The following is a 20,313-nucleotide window of genomic DNA, read 5'->3' as shown; positions in this document are numbered from 1 at the left end:
CGCGGCAGTGGCTCCCCCAGCGCCGGGCTGCGCGGGGCCGGGGCGGCGGGAGGCGGCGGCATGCCCAGGCGGAGCATCGCGGAGGTGAAGGTGCTGGACGTGCAGAAGCGGCGCGTCCCCAACAAGCACTATGTGAGTGCAGCGGCTCGGCTCGGGCGAACAAAGGGCGGGCGCTGCCGGCCCACGGGCGGCTCCGCTCCCCCAGGGCCGCCCCGCGGCGGGCAGCGGCCGCGGAGCCCCGGGGCGTGCGGCGGGGAGGAGGAGGAGGAGGAGGGGGGCGGCGGCGGCGGCGGCAGCGCTGCCGGGCTCGCCGCTCCTGCCGTCTCCCGTGGGGGTCAGCCGGTGCCCCCGCCGGCGGAGGGACGCGCTGCCTCTCTCCCCCGGACCCCGCCGCCGGGGGAGGCGGGCAGGGACCCGGTGCCCGTGGGTAGCTGCGGGGGGGTTTTGCTGGAGGAGGAGGAGGGTGGTCTCTGGGCACCCCCGGGGAGCGGCGTGTGGCAGAGGGGCTCTGAAACCTGTTGGGTGTAGAGTCCCGGGGCGAGGGACCCCCGGCTGCTCCTGCTGCTCCTGGGACAGTGCCGCCAGCCCTGCGAGGGGTCCCTTGTGTCCCCCACACCCCTCCCGTGCGAGCTGCCGGGGAGCCTGCTCCTGCACACTCCATGGCATCTTCCAAACTGTTGTGGGTTTGACTGTTATTGAAGGGGTTGGGTTTTTTCTTGGTTTTTTTTTTTTTCCATTATTATTTAAACTTTGGTGTGCTTCCAGGCGTCTGTGGAGACCTTGCGGGTGAATCTTGGCAACAACCGTAAAACAAAGACCAAAGTGTTCTCCCCGCCCCATTCAGCTTCGGCCGGGGTGACCCAGTGACACACTGTTCGGGTTGTGAGGACGTGGTGCTCACTCCGGCTGGGGCATGTTGTGTCAGCAGAGCCAGGCACCCCAAGCTTTTGGGAGATCAGGGGCTTCTCTGGGTCACCCTGGCTGGTTTGTGGCAGTGAGCATCAGTCGGAGGAAAGCAGAGGACAGGCTGGCTCTAGCCAGGAAGGAGGGGGAGGGTAAAGGGGGCTGTAACCCCTCCTTGCATCTAGGAATGTGATGTGGCTGCCACTGCCCAACCCCTTATCACCCTTTCTTCCTCTCCTGCTCTGCCTGCAGCTTGATCAGCCCTGGCTGAGCCTGGCCCTAGCTCCAGACATGTCCCCGTCCTTCTGTGTCAATCCCAGGCTTACTCATTGGAGATGGGTTATGCATCCAATCTGGAGGAGCGTGTACGTGAGGAGGTTTGCTGAGCTGCGTATGCTTGTTTGTCTTGGCAGATCTGTTGCACCATCGTCAGGTCCCGTAGTGGGGCTCAGGCAGGGTCGCCTGCAGCTGGACCTTCTCTCTCCTTTCTAGGCCCTCCTATTCCCTTGCTGGGGCTGGGGGTTCCTTACACCCATCCAGACCCGTGTCCCCATGGCTGGGACATGCACCCCAATTGCTGATCTGTTTTGGGTGCCATCCCTGCTCGCCCTCCACCTGCAGAGGTGAGGCGGGTGGAGTTGGGCATAGCACAAATAATCCTGGTGAGGCTGGAAAACAGGGACAGAGGTGTTTTTTAAAAAGAGAGACGTATGGTGGGGCAGCTGGGTGGGGGCCCGAGAACAGGAGCTCCTGGGGTGGTGGGAGAGGGTGGCCGCATGCAGCTCATGACAGCCAGCTGTGCAGCCCGGCCGCACGCTTGCTCCCTCCTCAACCAGCAGTTCAAGTTCTCTGCCTCTAAGCTTTCCCTATACTTGTCTTGGAGCGAAATCCAGCAGCGTGAGCCAGCGCGGCTCGCGGCGGGGCTGAGCTGAGCCCAGGGAGGGGCAGGCAGCTTGCAGGCAGCAGCCTGCTTGGGGCAGTGCGGGAGTGAATGGGAGCGCTGGCCTTGTTGGAGGGAATCGATAGAAACCGGGCAGATTCACAAAGCCAGTTAATTATATGGAATCAAAACATTTTTCTTTTTTTTCTTCCTGCTCCTGCAAAGAGGGAGAGGAGGGGCAGCAAATCGTGGCTGAGTCATCTTACTTTAGACTGTATCTGCTGGCACGCTGCAAATCCAAGTCAACCACAAAGTGTGCGTGTTAAAACTTTGCTCTCAGGCTTCTCGTTTCTGAGCATATATGTGCTCTCCATCCCCTGGGGTAGCTGCTCGCGGTCTCCAGGGAGGCTGGAGGAGCACAACCGCTTTTCCTGCCATTGCCTCTGTACTGGCCTGACCGGTGAGTGACCCGTACTGCTCAGCCTCCTCTGCATCATCGAGGCTTTTCTTTGCCGGACAAAGGTACAGTTGTGCTGGCTACAGTGAGGCCACAGTAGAAAGCTGTGAATTCCAGATTCCCAGGAAAGTGAGATCAAGCCAGTGTTTCAAAGTCCTTAGTGACATCCGCTGTAGGAAAGGCCAGCTCTATTCAGGCTGGCGTGGTTTGCCCATCACCTTGGTAATTGATACAAAAAGAGCTGTGTTGCCCGGGACAAAAACTTGTGCTTTTTTGGAAGTGTGATTTGAAGCAGGAGGTGCAATATTCCCCCAGACTGGGGGCCTTGGGCTGTGTGAGGACCCAGCGAGGTGCTGGGAAGGGTTTGGGTAGCCGGATGCCCTCTCAAACATGTGCTGAGCTAAGTGTCGGGATTTAGCTGGGGACCCGAACGCAGCCCCACGCCCTCAAACATGTGTGTGCCCCTGAGCGGCGCGGGCTCAAATCTTGGTGCAAGGGAGCATCAGCCCAGCATGCTGCTGTTTCACCACTTCTCACTGCATCTGATGGCCATGCTCCTCTGGGAGTATACAGCGGGACGACAGTGCGCTTGTCCCATCTGCAGTCCATCCTCCTTAGCCTGTTGACAGCCCGGTACCTGACCTGAGGGCAGGAGGAGCCGGGTGGGTTGTTCAAAGGAAGCCTAGGCTTGTTTGGGGGATAAGAGAAATGGAACAGCCCCTTGATTGCCCTCCTCCTCGGCGAGATGTTAAGCCCCTCGGTGGGTACTGCAGTGAGCACCGCTGGCAGGGCTCGGGCTGAATTGCGAGTAGTGGGGGTGCTCTCCCTCTGCGTGCTTTTCTCCCTGCAGTCAGCCTTGCAGTCCTGGAAGGTTCTTGCTGCCGTGGCGTTGGCACTGTGCGAGGTTGACACGTCCGTTCCCGTTCTTGTCAAACCAACTCTGCTCACATGCGTGGAAAGGCCAAGAGGGGAAGAATGACTGAGCTTCTTGCTCCGGGTGGTAGGGGCCTTGAATTTACTCTGCCGGCTGTGAAACCATACTGTGCTGTACTACAGTGGCACCTCTCCAGGGCTGCTCACACCAGCTGCTTCATCTGCACTTGTGCCACTTGTCCCTTTACGCCTTTTTTATGAGTGGTACCTGGAAGGGTCAGTGAGAAATGATCCTTTCGCAGGTGTCCGTAGCAGGATGCACTGCTCTGATGCTGTCGAGAGAGAATGACCCAGCTCTGGATCTCAGCAGCACATCATCCAAGTGAAGAAGGGGACTCACGTCCTTCAGGCAGTGGCTGGAGGGTCACCCTGCAGTGACATTTCCCATACAGTCCTGTGTTAAGTCATTACAGCTCGTGCCCCTCTGGGATGCTGCTGGCAAGGGCTCCAGGGCCATACTAAAATCTGAAAAGGCAAAGTCCAAGAGCAAAGTTTAAAAATAATCATTCTGGGTGACAGAGTAGCGTTTTTATGGTCTGGCCAAGTCTCATATTCTGATAATGTTTATTCAGAAAAGACCCAAAACAAAGCCAGAGTTGAAACAAACTAAATTTTCCTTTAAAGGACTTCATGCGGGATCTTTTTATAGTTTTGTGTTTGTTATTCTCTAGTAGAAGTCCCTAAAATAAAGCTCTTCCCTACTATATCTAGATTTTGGTTGTTTTTTTACTCTTAGACAAGCTTCAGGAGCTTTTGTTTTAGTACAGCTATAGTTTATTTGTGGTGTTCTGCGTATTAATAGCAATGTCATTGAATCACATCTTCATTTCTACAATCCTGTCCGCCAAGAACACTTCCATAGTTCATATAGTTTTAAATAGTTGCTTCAGACCATAAACCAAAATTATATCTATACATCCGACAGGAAAGAAAGAAGAGCATGCTGTTTGGTTGTGTTAGTTTATGGGAAAATCTGGACTATGTTCTTGCAGCACTTCCTTTCCCAGCCTCCATGCACACACGTATCGCTTTGAAAAAGCAGAATTTAAACAAAGTGTGCAGCATACGTTTATTTTGCAAGCTCAGTTACCAAGATTGAGAGATTCAAACAAGGTGAGTACCTGTGCATCAATAAAACCACCTCATTTATAGCAGCTGCCTTGGAAAAGTAATTACCAGTGCGTGTTGGAATCTGGTGCCTAGTTGATAGCATCTATAGATATTTTAAAACAAGTTTGATGAAAACCACATTCAAAAAGTATAAGTGCTACGTTTTTGATGTTGAATTTGCGATGTGATGGCAGGTATCTTCTCTGCTCCTGTTCCTTGCTGTGGTGAGGCTGTTTGTCAGCCCTTCATTGTCTAGCCCAACCCCATTGCTTATCTGGAATTGATTGTGGAGCATTCAGAAAAGAGTGCTTGAATGGCTAGAGGACAAGAGTTGCTAATCTGCAGATTCAGTGGTTCTTCAGTGCCTTATATGCATAAAGCAGAAGATGTCTTCTGAATAACATGTGTCCCATGGACCTGTGGTCATGGTCCTCTGGTCCGGGCTTGCCCAGCTGGAGCAGAGCTCTCTGGGGACCTGGCACAGTATCACCTTGTACAGCTGCATTATTTCGGCCGTTGTGAATCATACCGGTTGCTTGGCTTAAAAAGGGCATTGGGGGATGACTCCCCCTGTGCCATGCTCTCTGGGGAGATTGACTGTGCTCTTGGTATGGTGGGAATGTCCTGTGGGGAACCGAAGGAGCTGGGTGCGTTTAGGGAGCAGGAGGTTAAAATGAATAGTGTGAAACCTATCCAGGGGCTGTTAACTGAACTAGGAATGAATGAGAGCAAAGGCAAAACCAGAATGTATGAAGTAAGGCTGAACCCAGGAAGCTGGAGTCTCTGCCACAGCACAGAGTTTCTGAGCATCGGTGGCCCCGAGAGGTCTGAGGGCTTTCTCAGCATCCCTGGCAGTGTTTTGCTGCCATATCCTGTGGTTCTGCTGTATCTCATCCGATTTCCCGTCAGCTGGCCGACGCTTTCCCGCTTGAGGCAGGCCACAGGGAGGGCGTTTAGAGCCTATAGCTGGTAGAAATTTGGACCCGTCCTTGTGCCTGGCCCTACTCTGCTGCGCAGCATTACAGAGCCATCCAATCCTTCCTTCCCCTGCACCTCTCAAGAGAGTTGGGGCTGAAGGGAGAGCTGTTGGCTTTGTGGATGAAAACCAACACTCAAACGCAAACTCTGCTTTGTTTTTCTTCCCTAGTCATGTTACTTAAGGCAGTTGAAAACCTTGAAATGTCACAGTTCAGTGGAAGGGCCAAATCCTGCCTGGCACAGGCCACTGAGATGGATGCTGCTCTGTGTGGAAAGCGGGTGCTCATCCCCAGTTCCAGCAGTGAACTTTGACGTAGGGGCCATCCACTGCCTCTGCCTGCTTGGAGGTCTGGTGACCTTGATCCTTCGTGGCTTTGCTTTGCAGGGTATCTCTGTCTTCCGGCTGTTTTACGTAGCAGTGGGAAATAGGAAACAAATGGATCCATATGTTTGACCTTCAGTGTGACTCGGAGCAAACAAGCGGGTGCATGCATTGTACAGCTGAGGGGTGTGCGCCGCGGCTGCGCAGGGCTCGGTGGGTTGTCCTTGGGGTCCCCGAGCTTGGCGTAACCCTGCGTGTGTGCCCTTCATCCCAGCAGCGTTAGCTGCGTGCTCAGGCAGCTCTGTGCCCTGGCGAGCCGCACAGCAGCAGAGCAGGCAGAGCTGTCGCTCGCTGGGGTTTTAGGGAGGGTGCAGTCGAAGGGATGAATCAGAGTGAGGGGAGGCAGCTGGCTGGTAGTCCTGGGTGTGTGGGCAGGTTGGCTTGGGTTGTTAGCCACGGTGGTGGGGATGTGCCTGTCCTCGTGCTGCCTGCATCCCTGTTACCCAGCTCCTCACTGCAGCTCTGACTTGTTGCTTCTGCCTCTCCTCTGCTAGACCAGAGGGACCACAGCAGCATCCCCGATGCCCTGCAGCTACTGCTGGGATCGTTTTTCCGTGCCTTTCCCAGTGCAATCTGAACTGGCACGGCCCTTCTCCCAGGTCTCCCTGTCCACAGAGCAGGAGCAAGGGGCTGACAAGGTGTCCGGGGATGGAGCGGGGGGCTGGCTGTCCCTCTTCCGCTCTGAGCTTTGGTGTCCTGTGGTGCAAGAGCCCCCGTGCTCCCCTCCCCAGCCCCGCACGCCTGTGGTGGCGGAGGCTGATGGAGAGGGGCCAAGCACAGCAGCTCACTGCCAAGAACTTTCTTTGTTTCCAGCCACCTCCCTCCTTTTTTTTTTCTTTTCCTCTTTACAATTTCCCACTCCCTTTTCTATATTAAACCCTGCTCTGGTTTGGCTTGATCCCTCAGCTGCTTCAGTTTCTCTGCCTCTTTGAATTTCTCAGTGTTCCTTTCTCGTGGCAGTGGCCGAAGCCAGGGTGCGAGGCTCTCGCATCATTTCTCCATGCTTCGTGGTGTGGGGGAGTGTGGGTGGAATAGAGAGACTGGTGCTTTTTCCCTTCTACTGGCGAAAGATGCTTTAAATATGCAGAGTTTTCCACAGAGAGGTTTATTGTACGTGGTCTCCCTGGACCCGAGACCACACAGGCTCAAACCCATTGGAAAGAGCTGTGCAGACAGCCCTGCCTCTGCTGGAGGCTGTTATGTCTGGCTTTGGCTTGGGAGCTCTGCTGAACAGCTGGGGACCTACGCTGATGCCCGTTGGTGGTGGGTGGGCAGAGCTGCATGTCCATGCAGCCCTGTGGAGGTAACTTTCCAAGTGACCGTGGTGTTGCTTTCCACCCTGCCATCATCTACGTGCCTCTGGTGTGGCTGGCGTGGCATGGGAGGGTCTGGGCGTTGGGGGGCAATGGGCGCAGGGATGCCTCGGGGCCAGGGAAGCTCCGGGATCGCTGCAGAGCCACGCAGGGAGGGCTGTGCCATGCCAGGGAGGGCTGTGCCATGCCAGGGAGCAGGGCTGCTGGCGTGTTGTTGGCTCGCAGGGCTGTGTCGGTATGGGTGTGCTGCTCCTGGGCTCGAGCTGGCGTAGCTGCGTGGTGCTGAGCTCGATGTGGACTTGCTGCCTTGTTCAACCATGTGCTGGGTGCCAGGCAGAGAGAGCTTGCAGGCCAGCCAGCAGCTGCCCTCTCGCCAGAGCCTGACTTGGGGGCTGCATGTGTGGACCCCCCCAGCCAGCATGCCTTGCAGGTCCCCTTGGAAAACTGGAGAAAACTCCTCGTGCGGGAGGAGAGAGGCTGAAACTGTAGCTCTAGGTTTTCCTGCAACTTCAGTCGGCCTTTTTCGTACTCAAATTTAAGCAGTCCGGGCAGCTTCCCAGGTTGTGTTTTGTGCATGTCCATAGTGTGTTTATGCAAGGAGTCCAGAAGTGATTCTTCTAGGAGGTCACACGGCCTCATGTTTCAAGAACAGGAAACTGTTTCTGTTTTGGTTTTTTTGGTTTTTTTTTCAGTGTCTGTTCTTAATTCCATTGCCTCAAGTCAGCCACTTGAATCATCTCTGCTCTCTAGCCGTGTTGTTGTATGGGACAATGTGCCTCTTGGGGAAGGTGCAAGACTGAGGGTTTGTGAAGGATTTGGAGTCCTCAGTCCCTTTGAATGGTGGAAGTCACCAGGAGCCATTGCTGTCTGCAGAACCAAGGCTCTTTATCAGTCCTTGGGAAAATACTTCTGGGGTCTGACAGCTCCCAGGGCTTATGCTTGCTGCTTTGTTTCTTCAAGAGGAAAAAAAAAAATAAAATCAAATCTCTGGCTGCCCTTTGAGATAGAGAGAATTTGTGCTGGCTTCTCATCCCCTTTGTTCTCGCGCTCTAGTCCCTGGGACTCTGACTGCTCTGGATGTGCGTCTGCGCCGGCTCCTTCAGACCCCTGCTTCTCTGGTGATGCCCGGCGCTGGAGCTCGCTCCCTGCCTGGGGTGCCATCCTGCCCAAGAGGGATGTCCTGGGTCTCCCTCCAGCGTTCACCGGCTGCGGTTGCCAGCGTGGTTCCCCTGGGGCTGCAGAGCCCTTGCTGCTGTGTGAGCTGACTGGCGGCTCTCGGTGACAGCTCTGTTACGGTTGGCCAGGTGCCGTTTGCTTTTCTTTTAGCAACCTGTCATTTTTTTGACAGTTCCCTTATGAAGGTTTTCAGTCCCGCTTTCCACTGGCCCATTCTCCCTCTGAGCTGCCTCTTCGGAGACACCGGGGAGGGGAGAGAGGTTATGCCGGAGGGACACTGAGCTCTCAGCACCTGGCCAGATGGGCTGCAAGATCCCCTGGGCATTTTTTCCCATCTTTATATTTGTGTTTTAGGCACTCGGTTTCAAATGCGACCAAGGAGAATGTTAGGTAGTGATGGTCTTGATAGCAAACTTCTCATTTGGTAGTTTTAAAGTATTTTACAAGTAAATTACTTGTAACATAGGGAATTTGGGAGCCCAGTCCCCACAGTGTCGGTCAGAGTTCAGCCTTTTGCATCTACAGGTTTCCATTTTCTGTGAAGGATCTGATCCACTTCTGGCCTCCAAGGGACAAGAGCGCATGGAGCGTTTGGCATTAACATGAAGTGCTCCTCTCCTCTGGCATTAGGCAAGATCCAGCTGCACCTCCAGAACTGTCCCTGTGGCCTCTGTACCCCCCGGGAGTGGAGGGCAGTTGTGTTTCCTTGCTTTGGTCTCTGCTGAGGCTCTGACAAGGTTGTCCTGCCACAAACTCCTCCTGCTCCACAACATGGGCTTGCTGCGGCGTGGGCCTGCGGTTTCACTGTAAGAGGGCAGGGGAGCTGGCGGCTGGGAGAGGAGTGATGGGGACTGGGAGCGCGTGTGTGGGCTCTTTTAATCCCGAAAGCAGGGTTTTCCATGTGTTGGAGTGACCCTGAAAGCCCTGTGCCCCTCCTCTGCGCCTTGCTCTAGTAGGACAAGTGCCGTGAGCTGCGTCTCAAGGGTTTCAGAAGCATAGGCATGAATTTCAGCTATGGTCCCCTGGCCTATGGCTGAAGTGAAGCTGGGGAGGGTTCAGCCCCAGTGATTTCTCCCTCTTCCAAAGCTCAGCTTGGCCCCCTGCCTTCAGGCGTTCGACCTAGCTGCGGGGTTTGACGTGACACGTGTACTGCAAGGTAGGCTGGACCGGAACAAGGCATGGAGGCTCTCGGGGTTGGGAGTGGGGCAGGGTCAGGCGTCCTTTCCGGAGGGAGGGAGGGGAGCCGCCAGTTCCCGGGTTTCACCGAGTCAGCTAGTTCACCTCCACGGTGCAGACCCCGCTGCTGGCCTGGGAAGGGCTGTAAATATTTAGATAGCTCTGCCTGTTGGTTTTGGCCAGGGGCCCAGCCCACATGATGGGGTTGCAGACCCCCCCTCCCAGGTTTGGCCTCCCGCTGCCTCCCTGCCATCTGCTCGGCTCTGCCCACCCCTCGAGGAAGCAGCCGAGCAGGATCCAGGGGGCGGCGGAGACCCCGTGCCCAGCGGTGCTCCCCATGGGTGCACGTCCACTCGCTCCTTCCATGGAAAAGGCCTGCTGGTGGTTTCTCTGTGCTATTTGTTTGAAGGACCATGGAGATTGGAGCTGGAGGAGACCCACAAAATAACTGTTTCCACATGCCCTCACCCACACAGCGGGTCTGGGAAAAAGCCTGTCCTTGGAGCAGCCTCTGCAGGACCAAGGGTTGTAGGAGCAGGTGATTGGGTGGCTCCTACCGGGACAAAATGGGGTTTGTTTGGGCTGCTACTTCATGGTGGCTGCTCCTGGCAGGACATGGTGCAGTGCCAGGACAGGAGGGGAAACTTCAGACCAAGTGCAATGTTTTCAAAACTGTCTTGAGCGTTGAAAGTGGCTTCCAAAAGCACCTGAGAAAGGGTTGGGTGGGTGTCTGTGGGAGCTTGGCGCCTCATCATCTCCAGTCCCTGTGAAAACCCTCACTGGGCGGCTGACTGCACTGTTCATACCTTTCAAAATCTGTGCTTTTGTTATTAGTTGAAGAGAGCCCTGAGTTATGTTTTCTGGTGTCTTTTATCCCTGAAATAGCAGGGACTGGATTAGGTGTTGGCAGAGAACAAGATCTGTGATGATTTTGGTCAACAGAATACCTTAGTGGGATGGGACCATCAGAGCGAAGGATGAGGGATATTCATAAGGAGAGAGGTATTCTTTACTGAGACAGTGTTTTCATAGGTACTGAGGACCCCCTGTTCCTGCGGGCTTCCTCATCTTTTCTGCTTTCCGCAAGTAGGTGAGGAGATACCTCCAGAGACCTTTCTGCTCTTCAAAAGGGATGTACAAGAAACCGTTATCCAGACTCCTGGGAGATCTGCATTTTAGCAAAATAGGAGTGAGCTCATCAGTTGGGAGAAATGCTCCTTCCCTCAGTTGCAAAGGATATGATAAAGCGTGGTGCATCCTCAAGTCTTATGGCTTTATTACCCTTCACAGAATCACAGAATGGTAGGGGTTGGAAGGGACCTCTGTGGGTCATCTAGTCCAACCCTCCTGCCGAGGCAGGGTCACCTACAGCAGGCTGCACAGGACCTTGTCCAGGCGGGTCTTGAATATCTCCAGAGAAGGAGACTCCACAACCTCCCTGGGCAGCCTGTTCCAGTGCTTCGTCACCCTCAAAGGGAAGAAGTTCTTCCTCGTGTTCAGACGGAACTTCCTGTGGCTCAGTTTGTGCCCATTGCCCCTTGTCCTGTCACTAGGCACCACTGAAAAGAGCTTGGCCCCATCCTTCTGACACCCACCCTGCAGATGTTTGTAAGTATATATTAGGTCCCCTCTCAGCCTTCTCTTCTTCAGGCTGAACAAGCCCAGCTCCCTCAGCCTCTCCTCGTAGCAGAGATGTTCCAGTCCCCTCACTATCCTTGTAGCCCTCCGCTGGACTCTCTCCAGTAGCTGCTCATCTTTCTCGAACTGGGGAGCCCAGAACTGGACAGAGTACTCCAGATGAGGCCTCACTAGGGCAGTGTAGAGGGGGAGGAGAACCTCCCTCGACCTGCTGGCCACACTCTTCTTGGTGCACCCCAGGATCCCATTGGATTTCTTGGCAGCTTTGAATTCATTTTGGCTTGAGCAAATCCACATCCTGATTAAGATCCCAGTCTAACAAGCTGTTGACTCCAAATAAAGGCAGGATAGCAATAAACAATGAAGAAATGTTGGCTCTTCCTTCTGCCCCAATGGAAGGCTTTCTCCAGGCAGGCAGCCAGCAGTGATATAACCCCATAAAGTGCTGTAGACTGGTAAGAAAGCTGGGATATCAGCTGAGCTTCCAACCAAAATGAGCTCATGCTGGCCTGCCGGCAAGTCGTGGAGTGAGGGTGAAGGCAGCTTGGATGCTTAATTAGTGTCAAGTTAACGCTTACATTGCTGATGGTGTGGTGGCCACCGTATGGATGCTGTCAGATACTTCAGAGGCCACGTCATGCAGTTTTACCAGTTTTCATTGCAAAAAAACCTGTGGTCAGCCAAGTTGTCCCTGACCTGTTGAGACCCAGAAGGGTGTTCTGGAACAGGTATTGTGCCTGATCCGATGCAGGGTACTTGCCAAGCCATGTTTTGTGATAAGTAAGCACAGTGTCTGGGCCTCCATTGTAGCAAATCATGGTCCATCCAGGTCTCCACAGCTGCTACAGATGCTGCCTTGCAGGAGGCCTCCGTCTTCCTTATGTTAAAGTGCAGAAAGCGCAGGTCCTTGAGCTCAAAAAAAGAATTTCTGAATGAAAGGAGAGGGTTGTAGTTAGCTGAATAAGGCCTGTGAGGCGATGCGGAGTGATTCGGATTTTGTCTGGGAGAGGGCAGTAGCGCCTGTGACACCTGGCCAGCTCACTTCAGGTCAGCAAAGCAGTCACAGTTTCAGGTCATCTGGTTTAAGAAAAGTGATCATTGAATTGCTTGGCTGAAAGTGCTGAAAGTTCTTTATTTTAGCAATAAGAACTCTCTCCATCTTGCTGCCTCTTTTTCTGTCACAGTTTGGAAGTGATTCTGCTGTGGAGAGTTTGCGGTCCCTCTGGGGTCTCCCCACCTTAGCAGGCCATGCTGCCTCAGCCCTCTGTGCTGCAGAGTGACCTTTCAATTCGATTTCCAGTGCAGCATTCAAGTAGGCTTGATGAGCTCGAATAATTTAGCGTTGTGCTATCCACTTGAGTCTCCTGGTATCTGAGTTTTGATGCTGGGCTGGGATATTCGTCATATTCCGTCATCTGGAAAAAAGTGCATCTCTGTGGGAAACCTTGTGAAACTCTTAAGGGTATGTTTTAAAGGTATGTTTGAAATACCAAAACATCAGCATCCTAAGAGCCTGCATGCTTCCTTATGTTGCTAGAGTTCTAGCAGGTCCGTTTACCTGAGCTTCTGAATGTTTTGTTCGTGCTTCAAGGAATCAATACTTGAATTTGTGGTGGAAGTAAGCAGGGCATGAGAGTAAGATGAAAAAGTGAACAGACTCTTGTTCTCTTAGTCAATCTGTTATCAATTAGTGAAGGCTGAAGTTTGCATCACTTCAGTGTTACGCTGGCGTCTCATCAAGGGTCATCTTTGGTTTCTGCAAGCCACAGGCAAGGACATTAGATAACAGAATTGGGCAATTACTAATTTGCTTGTTGTTTTTCATGGAAGAATAAAAATACTGGGTCGGGTGGGTTTTTTTTGCATTCATCAACAATAAAAGCCTGGTCATACGGTCTGTGACTAGGATTGATCGTGTAGTATTTTAAGGAAGGGGAGGATAATTTGCACCCCAGCAAGTTTAAGGAAACACAACCTCAGAGCTGCTCATGGAAGAACGGATAGAGTGTCGAACCTCGTGGGTTTGAGTTGTTGCAAGCCCCAGCCCCGGGACCCGGGCTGGGGGTGGTGTGCGGTGTGGTGCGGGCTGGAGCTTGGGGATTTCGGCATCAAACCTCATGCTGCAGCCATAGATGGGATGGCCGAGGCATGGTTATTAACTTGTCACGTGTCTGTGTCTGGAGAGAGTTTAACTTTGTTTTTGCATAGAAGTGCCCTTTCATATTCAATGTATGCCCCTATTTAGGGATAAGGAGCTGTCTTCGTTCACAACTATCAATAAGCATTTAGTAGACAGTTAAGCTGCAGCAGTGGAGCTTAATAATTTTATCTTGCATATTTTCTAGTATTGCTGCAATGACTTTTAAGTGGTCCCATGAACTTCCCTGGTTGATGCCCAGCCATGGGGACTGCATTGGCAGCTTTAGCAGTGTTTGGGTTGTGATGTGGGTTGTTGGGTCACTCCTCTCTGATTTTTTTTTTTTTTTTCCCCTCTGTTCCCTACAGGTGTACATTATCAAAGTCACCTGGTCCAATGGGTCCACAGAAGTTATATACCGGCGGTACAGCAAGTTCTTTGACCTGCAGGTAAGCATTTTGCCAGTTCTTGGGGTTTTGATGTTGCAGGGTTGAAGGCTGTGGTCAGTGGAGAAGCATGGTTTCTGCCTTACACTGAGCATGCCTTTTGTAATCTACAAGAAAATGTTTTGACCTGAGGAAATTTAATGCAATTTTGGACATCCTTCAAAAAGCAAGAGCAAAGCAACCTCAAAAGCTGGACTCTTCACTCCAGTGCCCCTTACGTGTTGATGGGGACACCCTGGGGCTTTTGCATGTTGTGGTTTCAAAGTTCTGCTGTCAGTCCCTGGACTAAATGTACGCAGGGTTGCATAGGTGTGTTTGAATTCCTCCAGCAGAAATCTGTGCAAGTGGTGGGGGTTTTGCTGCATTTGTTTGTTTTCTTTGGGGGGGTTGTTAAAGTTAGGCCCAAATTCCATTCCTGCGGAGGTAAGACCGTGCCTTTCCCAGCTGCTATCACAGCCAAACAGGGCTGCTGCTGACAAGCACTGATGCCTTGGGTCTGTGTCCTGCTGGCTGGTGTTCCGGGGCTGGGGAAATGCCCGCTGCGGTGGACTGCCGGCCCGGAGGGCAGCTGAGAGCAGCTGCTGTAGCAATTACCTCCTGGTGCCGGGGGAAGCTGGGGAAAGGCAGGAGGCTGGAAAGGCAATTGGGACAGGCTGGATTGCAGAAAACTGAAGCCAGTGTTCTGGGCGAGCAGGCAAAGGGTGTTTTCCACCCCCTCCTTGGTGGAGATGAGCCAAGGGGTCTGGCTGAGTTTTATGAGCCAAAACACAAACTGAGCTGCTGGAACAGTGTCTGTGCAGATGAGAAAGGAAAATGCATGAGGTGATCTAAGGACCGGCAGCAGCTGCCAGAGGAGTCACTGGCATGTCCCCCCTGGCCAGTGTGCAGGACTGGGACCCTCTGCCTCCAGCGACCCGCTCTCAATCACATATAGGTGATCCTAGCTATATGCTGTATTTGAAAGGGTGCTGTGGTTGCCCAGGAATTAAGATGCATTTCCTGAAGTCACTGCATCCAGACACAAATCCACTGCTAAAATTATGGCTCATCTGGGCCTGCCCAGCGAGGCAAGCCCATGGGAACCCAGACGGCTTCCCCAGGTTCAGCTGGTCAGCTGGCTTCAGCTCAGCCTGAAAAGCCTGGGACTGTGCGAGATGGCTGCTCACATCGATGGTGCCCTGTCCCCTGTCCGACAAGGCACCTTCTGCAGAGCCGTGGACGTGGCCATGAGGATGGCCACGCTGAGTAGCCGCTGACCAGCCAGTGAGAGCCCAGCTTTGGCAAGATCCTGGGTGTCCTTACCCTTCCCTGCTGTCCCCCAGCATCGTGCCAGACCAAGGTAAGGTAGGGTGGCACGGGCGGCTGCTGGTGCAGGCAGGGTTAAGCTGTGTGCAGCTGCTTGTGTAACCAAGGAAATATTAAAGAAAATAAACAGGGAACAGCTGTTGGGCAGCAGCTAGGGCTGGGAGGAAGTGGAGCTCGGCACTTCCTTCTCCACAGCATCTCATCTTCACTGGTGCTCCAAGGTGGTGGCCAAGCTCACGCTGTCATTGCTGCAAGTGGGGGCACAGTCTTTTGGGGTTTATACGGGATAAACCAGCTGTGCTGTTTCCCTGGGCTGCCTTGCTCCTCGTGCAGAAGGACATGTAGGGCTCTCCTTCCTCTTTTCCTCCCCTTCCATCTTGGCTGGAGCTGTGTACACTCCTAGATGGAAACATCATCGCTGGAGGCTGTCTGGAGTCAGAGACTCAAACTGACTCTGTAAAACACGTTGGAGTGCCTTTAGAGGCAGGGGTCCTTTATATGTATATATGTATCACGGTGCAGATGGGAAAGTTTAAAGTAAACATCTCCCCCCTTCCCTGTTCCCTGCAGCTTTTTTCTTTTCTTTTTTAAAAAAAAAAGTAACCACTCCTTTTTGGCTCTGTTGAAAGAATGAATGAAATTGTGGTTTTTCCCTTCCTTCCCCCTTATCGCACATGCTTCCTGGTGTCCTTATTTTAAACTTGTGGTGCAGTACAGTGGAAATTGGATTGAAAGGCGAGGAGTGAAACAGATCCTTTTAGCACAGTGGAAAAAAATGCTCTAGGTAGGCTTGGTAGCAATGACTGTTGCCATTGCTGGAGGCCTTTATTGTATGACTGTTGGATGATTCTATGCCAATTTTAGCTCTTTAGGCAGAAATTTTCCATGCTGGAAATTATTCATTCCTCCAGTTATTTAAAAAAAAAAAAAAACAAACCAAAAAAAAAAACCCAAAACCACAAAATAACTGATTGGCTAAAATTGTCCACCTGCTTCTCAAAACAAAGTAAGAGGGAAAGATATTTTTCTCGGGTCCACTACTGATGATCTTTTTGATGTATTGGAGGAAGAATTGGAAAGTTGAGTCGCAGGTGATCCCTGTGACAAGAATCTGTCTTTCTTGTTATCCAGTGAAAATCCATCCAATTTTATTCATACTTACGGCTGTGGGCAATCACAGTACATGCATGTTTGGGTAGAGATATTTGTTAATTTAATATCTATGTTTCCAGTGATTCTGGCTGCACTTCCCATGCTCCTGCCAGAAGCTGAGCGGGTTTTGTTTTTTCAGTAGCAGCTCTGGCCGCATTCGGGTGAAGGTTGGTGCACCCTCTTTTGCTGTCAGTGACCCTCCTGCTAAGCCCAGGCAGGAGGGCAAGGAAGTCATTTGATCCAAGTAGGAGCTAGGAGAACTTCTTGGCGCCGGCATGAGGGCTGCTGGGGACTAGGGTGGGGCTGACCCCCAAGCTGATGTGATGCTGCAGTTCAGAGCAGCCCAGGCACAGTCATGTGAGTGGTTGGGTATTTTCTTCTGATATTCCCTGTGGGGCCACAGCTGAATCGCTTGTCACCTTCCATTGTGGCCAAACAATTATTTTAGGAGTAGGGCCAAGTAAAACACATTCACGCTTACTACTGGCAGCTTCGCTGGCTAGCCTACTCCCACTGCAGCCGAAGGGCAAAGTGTCCTTCCCTCCCTAGCCAGGCAGGAGTGATGCTCCAAACACAAACCGCCAGCTCAGCCGAAATGGGTGAAGCCTGGAGTTCTCCTAGTGCTGGTCTCGGCGTCCATCTGGATGCAGAGATGTCAGACCAGCCGTGTTCCCCGTACTGGAATGGGAAACGTTGAAAGCCACCTTGCCGGTCGCAGTAATGCTGCGGGCTGTGCTGTTGTCAGCTAGGAGCGTTCAAGGTTTTGGCCGAGTACTGTGAACTGCCAGAGCTTTTCCCCTTGGCTGTCCCTGATACAGCAAGACTCACCATCTTCTGCAAAAGTCCTGGTTTGCAGGTCGTCACTGTAGCAGCCTGTCCACGCACCACCCTGCTTTTCTTTTCCAGGGGTGGCAAGACCTCCTCTTCCTGCCTAATTACCCATTTTCATTCCATTGACCACACCATGGGCCGTCCGCTGGTCATGCAGGAGATTGTCACCTCCTCTCTAAGGGCCAGTGACCAACGCTTGTTCTGCAGTTCAGCTCGTGTGTCTCAGCACGAGGCACAGGCTGGTTCCTCCTGGTCCCGGTCCAGCTTTTTGAGCAGATGAAGTGGTGGCCCTCATCGCTTGGGAAGTACGCAGGTCATACCCTTTCCTGCTGTGGGGTCATCACAGGAAGCCTCAGTGTACCATGCCAGGTGGCGAAGTTGGGAAGGGAATGCTTCAGCCGAGGAATACCTCTGCCTCCTGTACACTGCTCATTATGGGAGGAAAACTTCAGGGGCCTGGGCAGTGCTCAGTAGTGGTTTTGCTGTGTAGATCCTCTGCGCTCAGCTTCCTGCCACCTCTCCGCCTTCCTTTCTCCATAAACGTTTTCCATCACATGGCGATTTACGTAAGAGCAACTTTTGGGGGATTAAAAAACAAACCCTAGATGAAATTGTAATTCTAAAGTTTGAAACCTCAGGTAACTGTAATGATTTGTAGTAAACTTGTAACTACAAATACTAAACTCAGTTCTGCATGAATCTCTTGGCTGGAGGAATAATTTCCTTCAAATAGGACTGAGGCTCTTTCATAACACTCGATATGCCAGATGTGAACTATTGGGAGCAGATGGATGCGGTTCCTAAGAAATAAAGGCAAGAGGATTGATGCTTGCAAGCGTGCTAGTTGTACTCTGGACACTAACTGGGGCTGGCAGGTACGCTGGAAATGTTAGCTGGCATGGAAGTTGGTTATCAGATATTCGAGTAGCTATCTCCAGTGGACAGAGGTAGAGGATTAGGGTCTAGCAAGCCTGAGAGATGCTTCCAGCCCTGCCAGCTCAGGAAGAGCTGTGCAGTGACTGCAGGGCTCCCCTGGATCATGTTGGATGCAACACTTGGGAGGAGGTTAACAAGTCTCTTGGAAGGAACCTTTTGAAATCATTGGCTGTGAGGAGTGGCACTGTTAGTTACAGAACAGATACTGGCTTGTATTTTGTGTTTTTTGTGGAAACCCCCAAAAAGAAACATTTTTTCCCCACTCTGTAATTATGAGCTCATCAGCCACAATGGTAGTCGTTTCAAGTCTTCATGTGACCAAGAGCCACTGTTGTCTTGCTACACTCCTAAAACAGCCTTGCACCCAAACACGACCCTTTTACACCCTTCCTGCTATTACCAGACCCCTGTGCTTTCCCTGGGCAGGAGCCCTGCTCCATGTCCTCAGCCTCCTCTGCCTTGTGGCTGCATCCACCCTCTCCTTGACCAGGAGTCTGTGCCAGGATCTTTGCAGTCCTGTCTTATTTTGCATCCTGGACAGCAAAGCTCACAAGCTGCTTGCAAGCCATGATGGGGCTGGGTCTTTAACCTTCCCCTTGGAGCAGGCTTTGCTGTTCGTGCTCTGTCGTGCCTTCTCACCACCCAAGCAGTAGCTTCTCCTCTGGCAGGCAGCTGCCAGCCCGTAAAAATCAAATTGCCATTCAGGGGTGCCCTCCCTGGGGACAGGTTACCCCAGGGCTTTTTCCCTTGAAGTCAGAAACCTTTCCTTCAGTCCTTGTCCCTGCTGAAGGCTGTAGGAGTAGAGGGTGATGCTATGTAGCTGCTCCTCTGCACGACGGGTTAATTCTGAGCCCAGGGATGGAGACATGCTGTAGGCTGGAGTAAGCGTGCTTGCTGCACGATTCAGAGACAGAAAAATTGAGCATTTTAAACAACCTTAAAAATGGCTCTGGCTCTCTCCTCCACCCCTTTTCTGCATGAGCATCGAGTGTGTTTCCCAGTCCTGTCATTTGTCCATATGTTTAGCAAATCCTTCAGGTTCTTAGCTGGAAACTTTCAGCTTTGACCCACCTGGAGCAATGTCATCTTGGAGAGAGTCCTGCAGCCCTCAGGCCAACAGCTTTGTGTGTAACACAGAGAGAAAAAAAAAAAAAAGACTGTTGAAGTGGTGCCTACTTATATGAGAAAATTGGCAAAAGGCACTGGGCTGTGCATGCCGTCTGAATGTGGAAGACAGATTAGCACTTCTAGAGGGGGTTCTTCACCTGCTGAGCACGTGCAGTCACCAGGCAAAGATGAGGAAGGGGGAAAAGTCAGTATCTTGGTAATTCAGAGTGTTTTTAAATAAAACACTGCTGTAAAATGGGCTCACAAGCACTAGCTGGCACGCAGAGAAGAATTGTTCTCTTAAGCCTGTTTCAGGCAGTTGGACTCTTGAAAAATTAAAAGGAGCCTCATGTGTTGCGTCCAGTACTGCAAGCCCTGTGCTTGCCTTCCTCTGCCTGCCTTCCTCTGCCTGCCCTCCTCTGCTCTTTAAGCTGGGCTCCTGGCAGGCAGGGCACACGGTTCACAAAGGTGAAGTAAGTGTTATCTTAGCTCTCCAGATGTGGAAAGCAAGGGGCAGGCATGCCAAGTGACGTGTCCCAAACCGCACAAGGCTCCTTCGGCTGGGAATGAGAGCCGAGGCACCACTTGGATTTCACCCGCTTCTGGGTCCTGTCTGGTCCTGGCGGCCTCTTTGATGTAAAAGCCCTAAGGCCCTAAGGAGATGGATGTCTTCTTGTGTCCGGGGATTGTAAACAGGGCTCTCTCGATAGCTGTTTCGTAACAGGAATCTTATTTCAACACATTGGGGATTTCTTTTTTCTCCAGGGTTTATGGAGTTCAGCAAAATTCTGCACAGTTGCGTGTGTAGTGTACTTCGTGGTTTCACCCTGCTACAATAATAAATCACCAGGATCTCACTCTTAGACAGCTGGATCATGAAAGACAGGCCCTTGCGTGACCAAGGACAAGAAAAAACCCACTGCTGCTTACGGTGAGATTCCTGCCACAATTCATGCAACTATGTTTCCCTCTGGGCCCAGACCGCCCTGAGAGCTGTGAGCTTAAGCGCAGTATGCAGAAGTATAGAAATGGTGAATTGCGGTAATCTAACTCGAGAGAAGAAACACTTCCCATTAAATATGTACTACCTCTGTCTCTGTAGAAGAAAGAACTATTATTTTTCCAGCAGTGCATCAAAGATCTTCATCATTCTCCTCCTCTCTCCCTCCACGAAGAACACATACAGCCCAATGCACTTCAGCCTAGTTAAAAGTCGGCTCCTTAATTTTTTCTCTGTCCAAATGCCTCCCATTTATAGCTTTCCAGCATTTGACAGCCGGGAGCCAGCGTGTTCCCGTGCGTGCTAGAGCCAAGGCAGGTCAGTGGAGTCATAATTGGCTCTAGCTGGCACCCTGACTTGCTGCTGCGTTCTGAGCCTGGCAGGCGAGCGGGGCTGCGGGCTGCTGAGCTGCGCCTGCCTCTGGGGAACGGCAGCCCGTCCTCCCCGAGAGCC

The 20,313-nt window shown here is 52.3% G+C and overlaps 1 protein-coding gene across 5 annotated transcripts in view; it reads left to right on the top strand.

Annotated features, from left to right (window-relative positions):
* Nucleotides 1-20,313, top strand: part of SH3PXD2B (SH3 and PX domains 2B) — an 82,075-nt gene continuing 61,762 nt past the window's right edge. For all 5 annotated transcript variants that reach the window (XM_075441901.1, XM_075441900.1, XM_075441898.1 and 2 more), the window contains exons 1-2: nucleotides 1-132; nucleotides 13,452-13,532. In XM_075441901.1, coding sequence (XP_075298016.1) covers nucleotides 61-132; nucleotides 13,452-13,532 — 153 coding nt within the window. In that variant the 5' untranslated portion in view covers nucleotides 1-60. The remainder of the gene's footprint in view (nucleotides 133-13,451; nucleotides 13,533-20,313) is intronic.

Source organism: Opisthocomus hoazin, chromosome 22 (genome assembly GCF_030867145.1).
Source record: "Opisthocomus hoazin isolate bOpiHoa1 chromosome 22, bOpiHoa1.hap1, whole genome shotgun sequence".
NCBI classification, from domain to species: domain Eukaryota; kingdom Metazoa; phylum Chordata; class Aves; order Opisthocomiformes; family Opisthocomidae; genus Opisthocomus; species Opisthocomus hoazin.
This window is presented reverse-complemented; position numbering and strand designations above follow the sequence as displayed.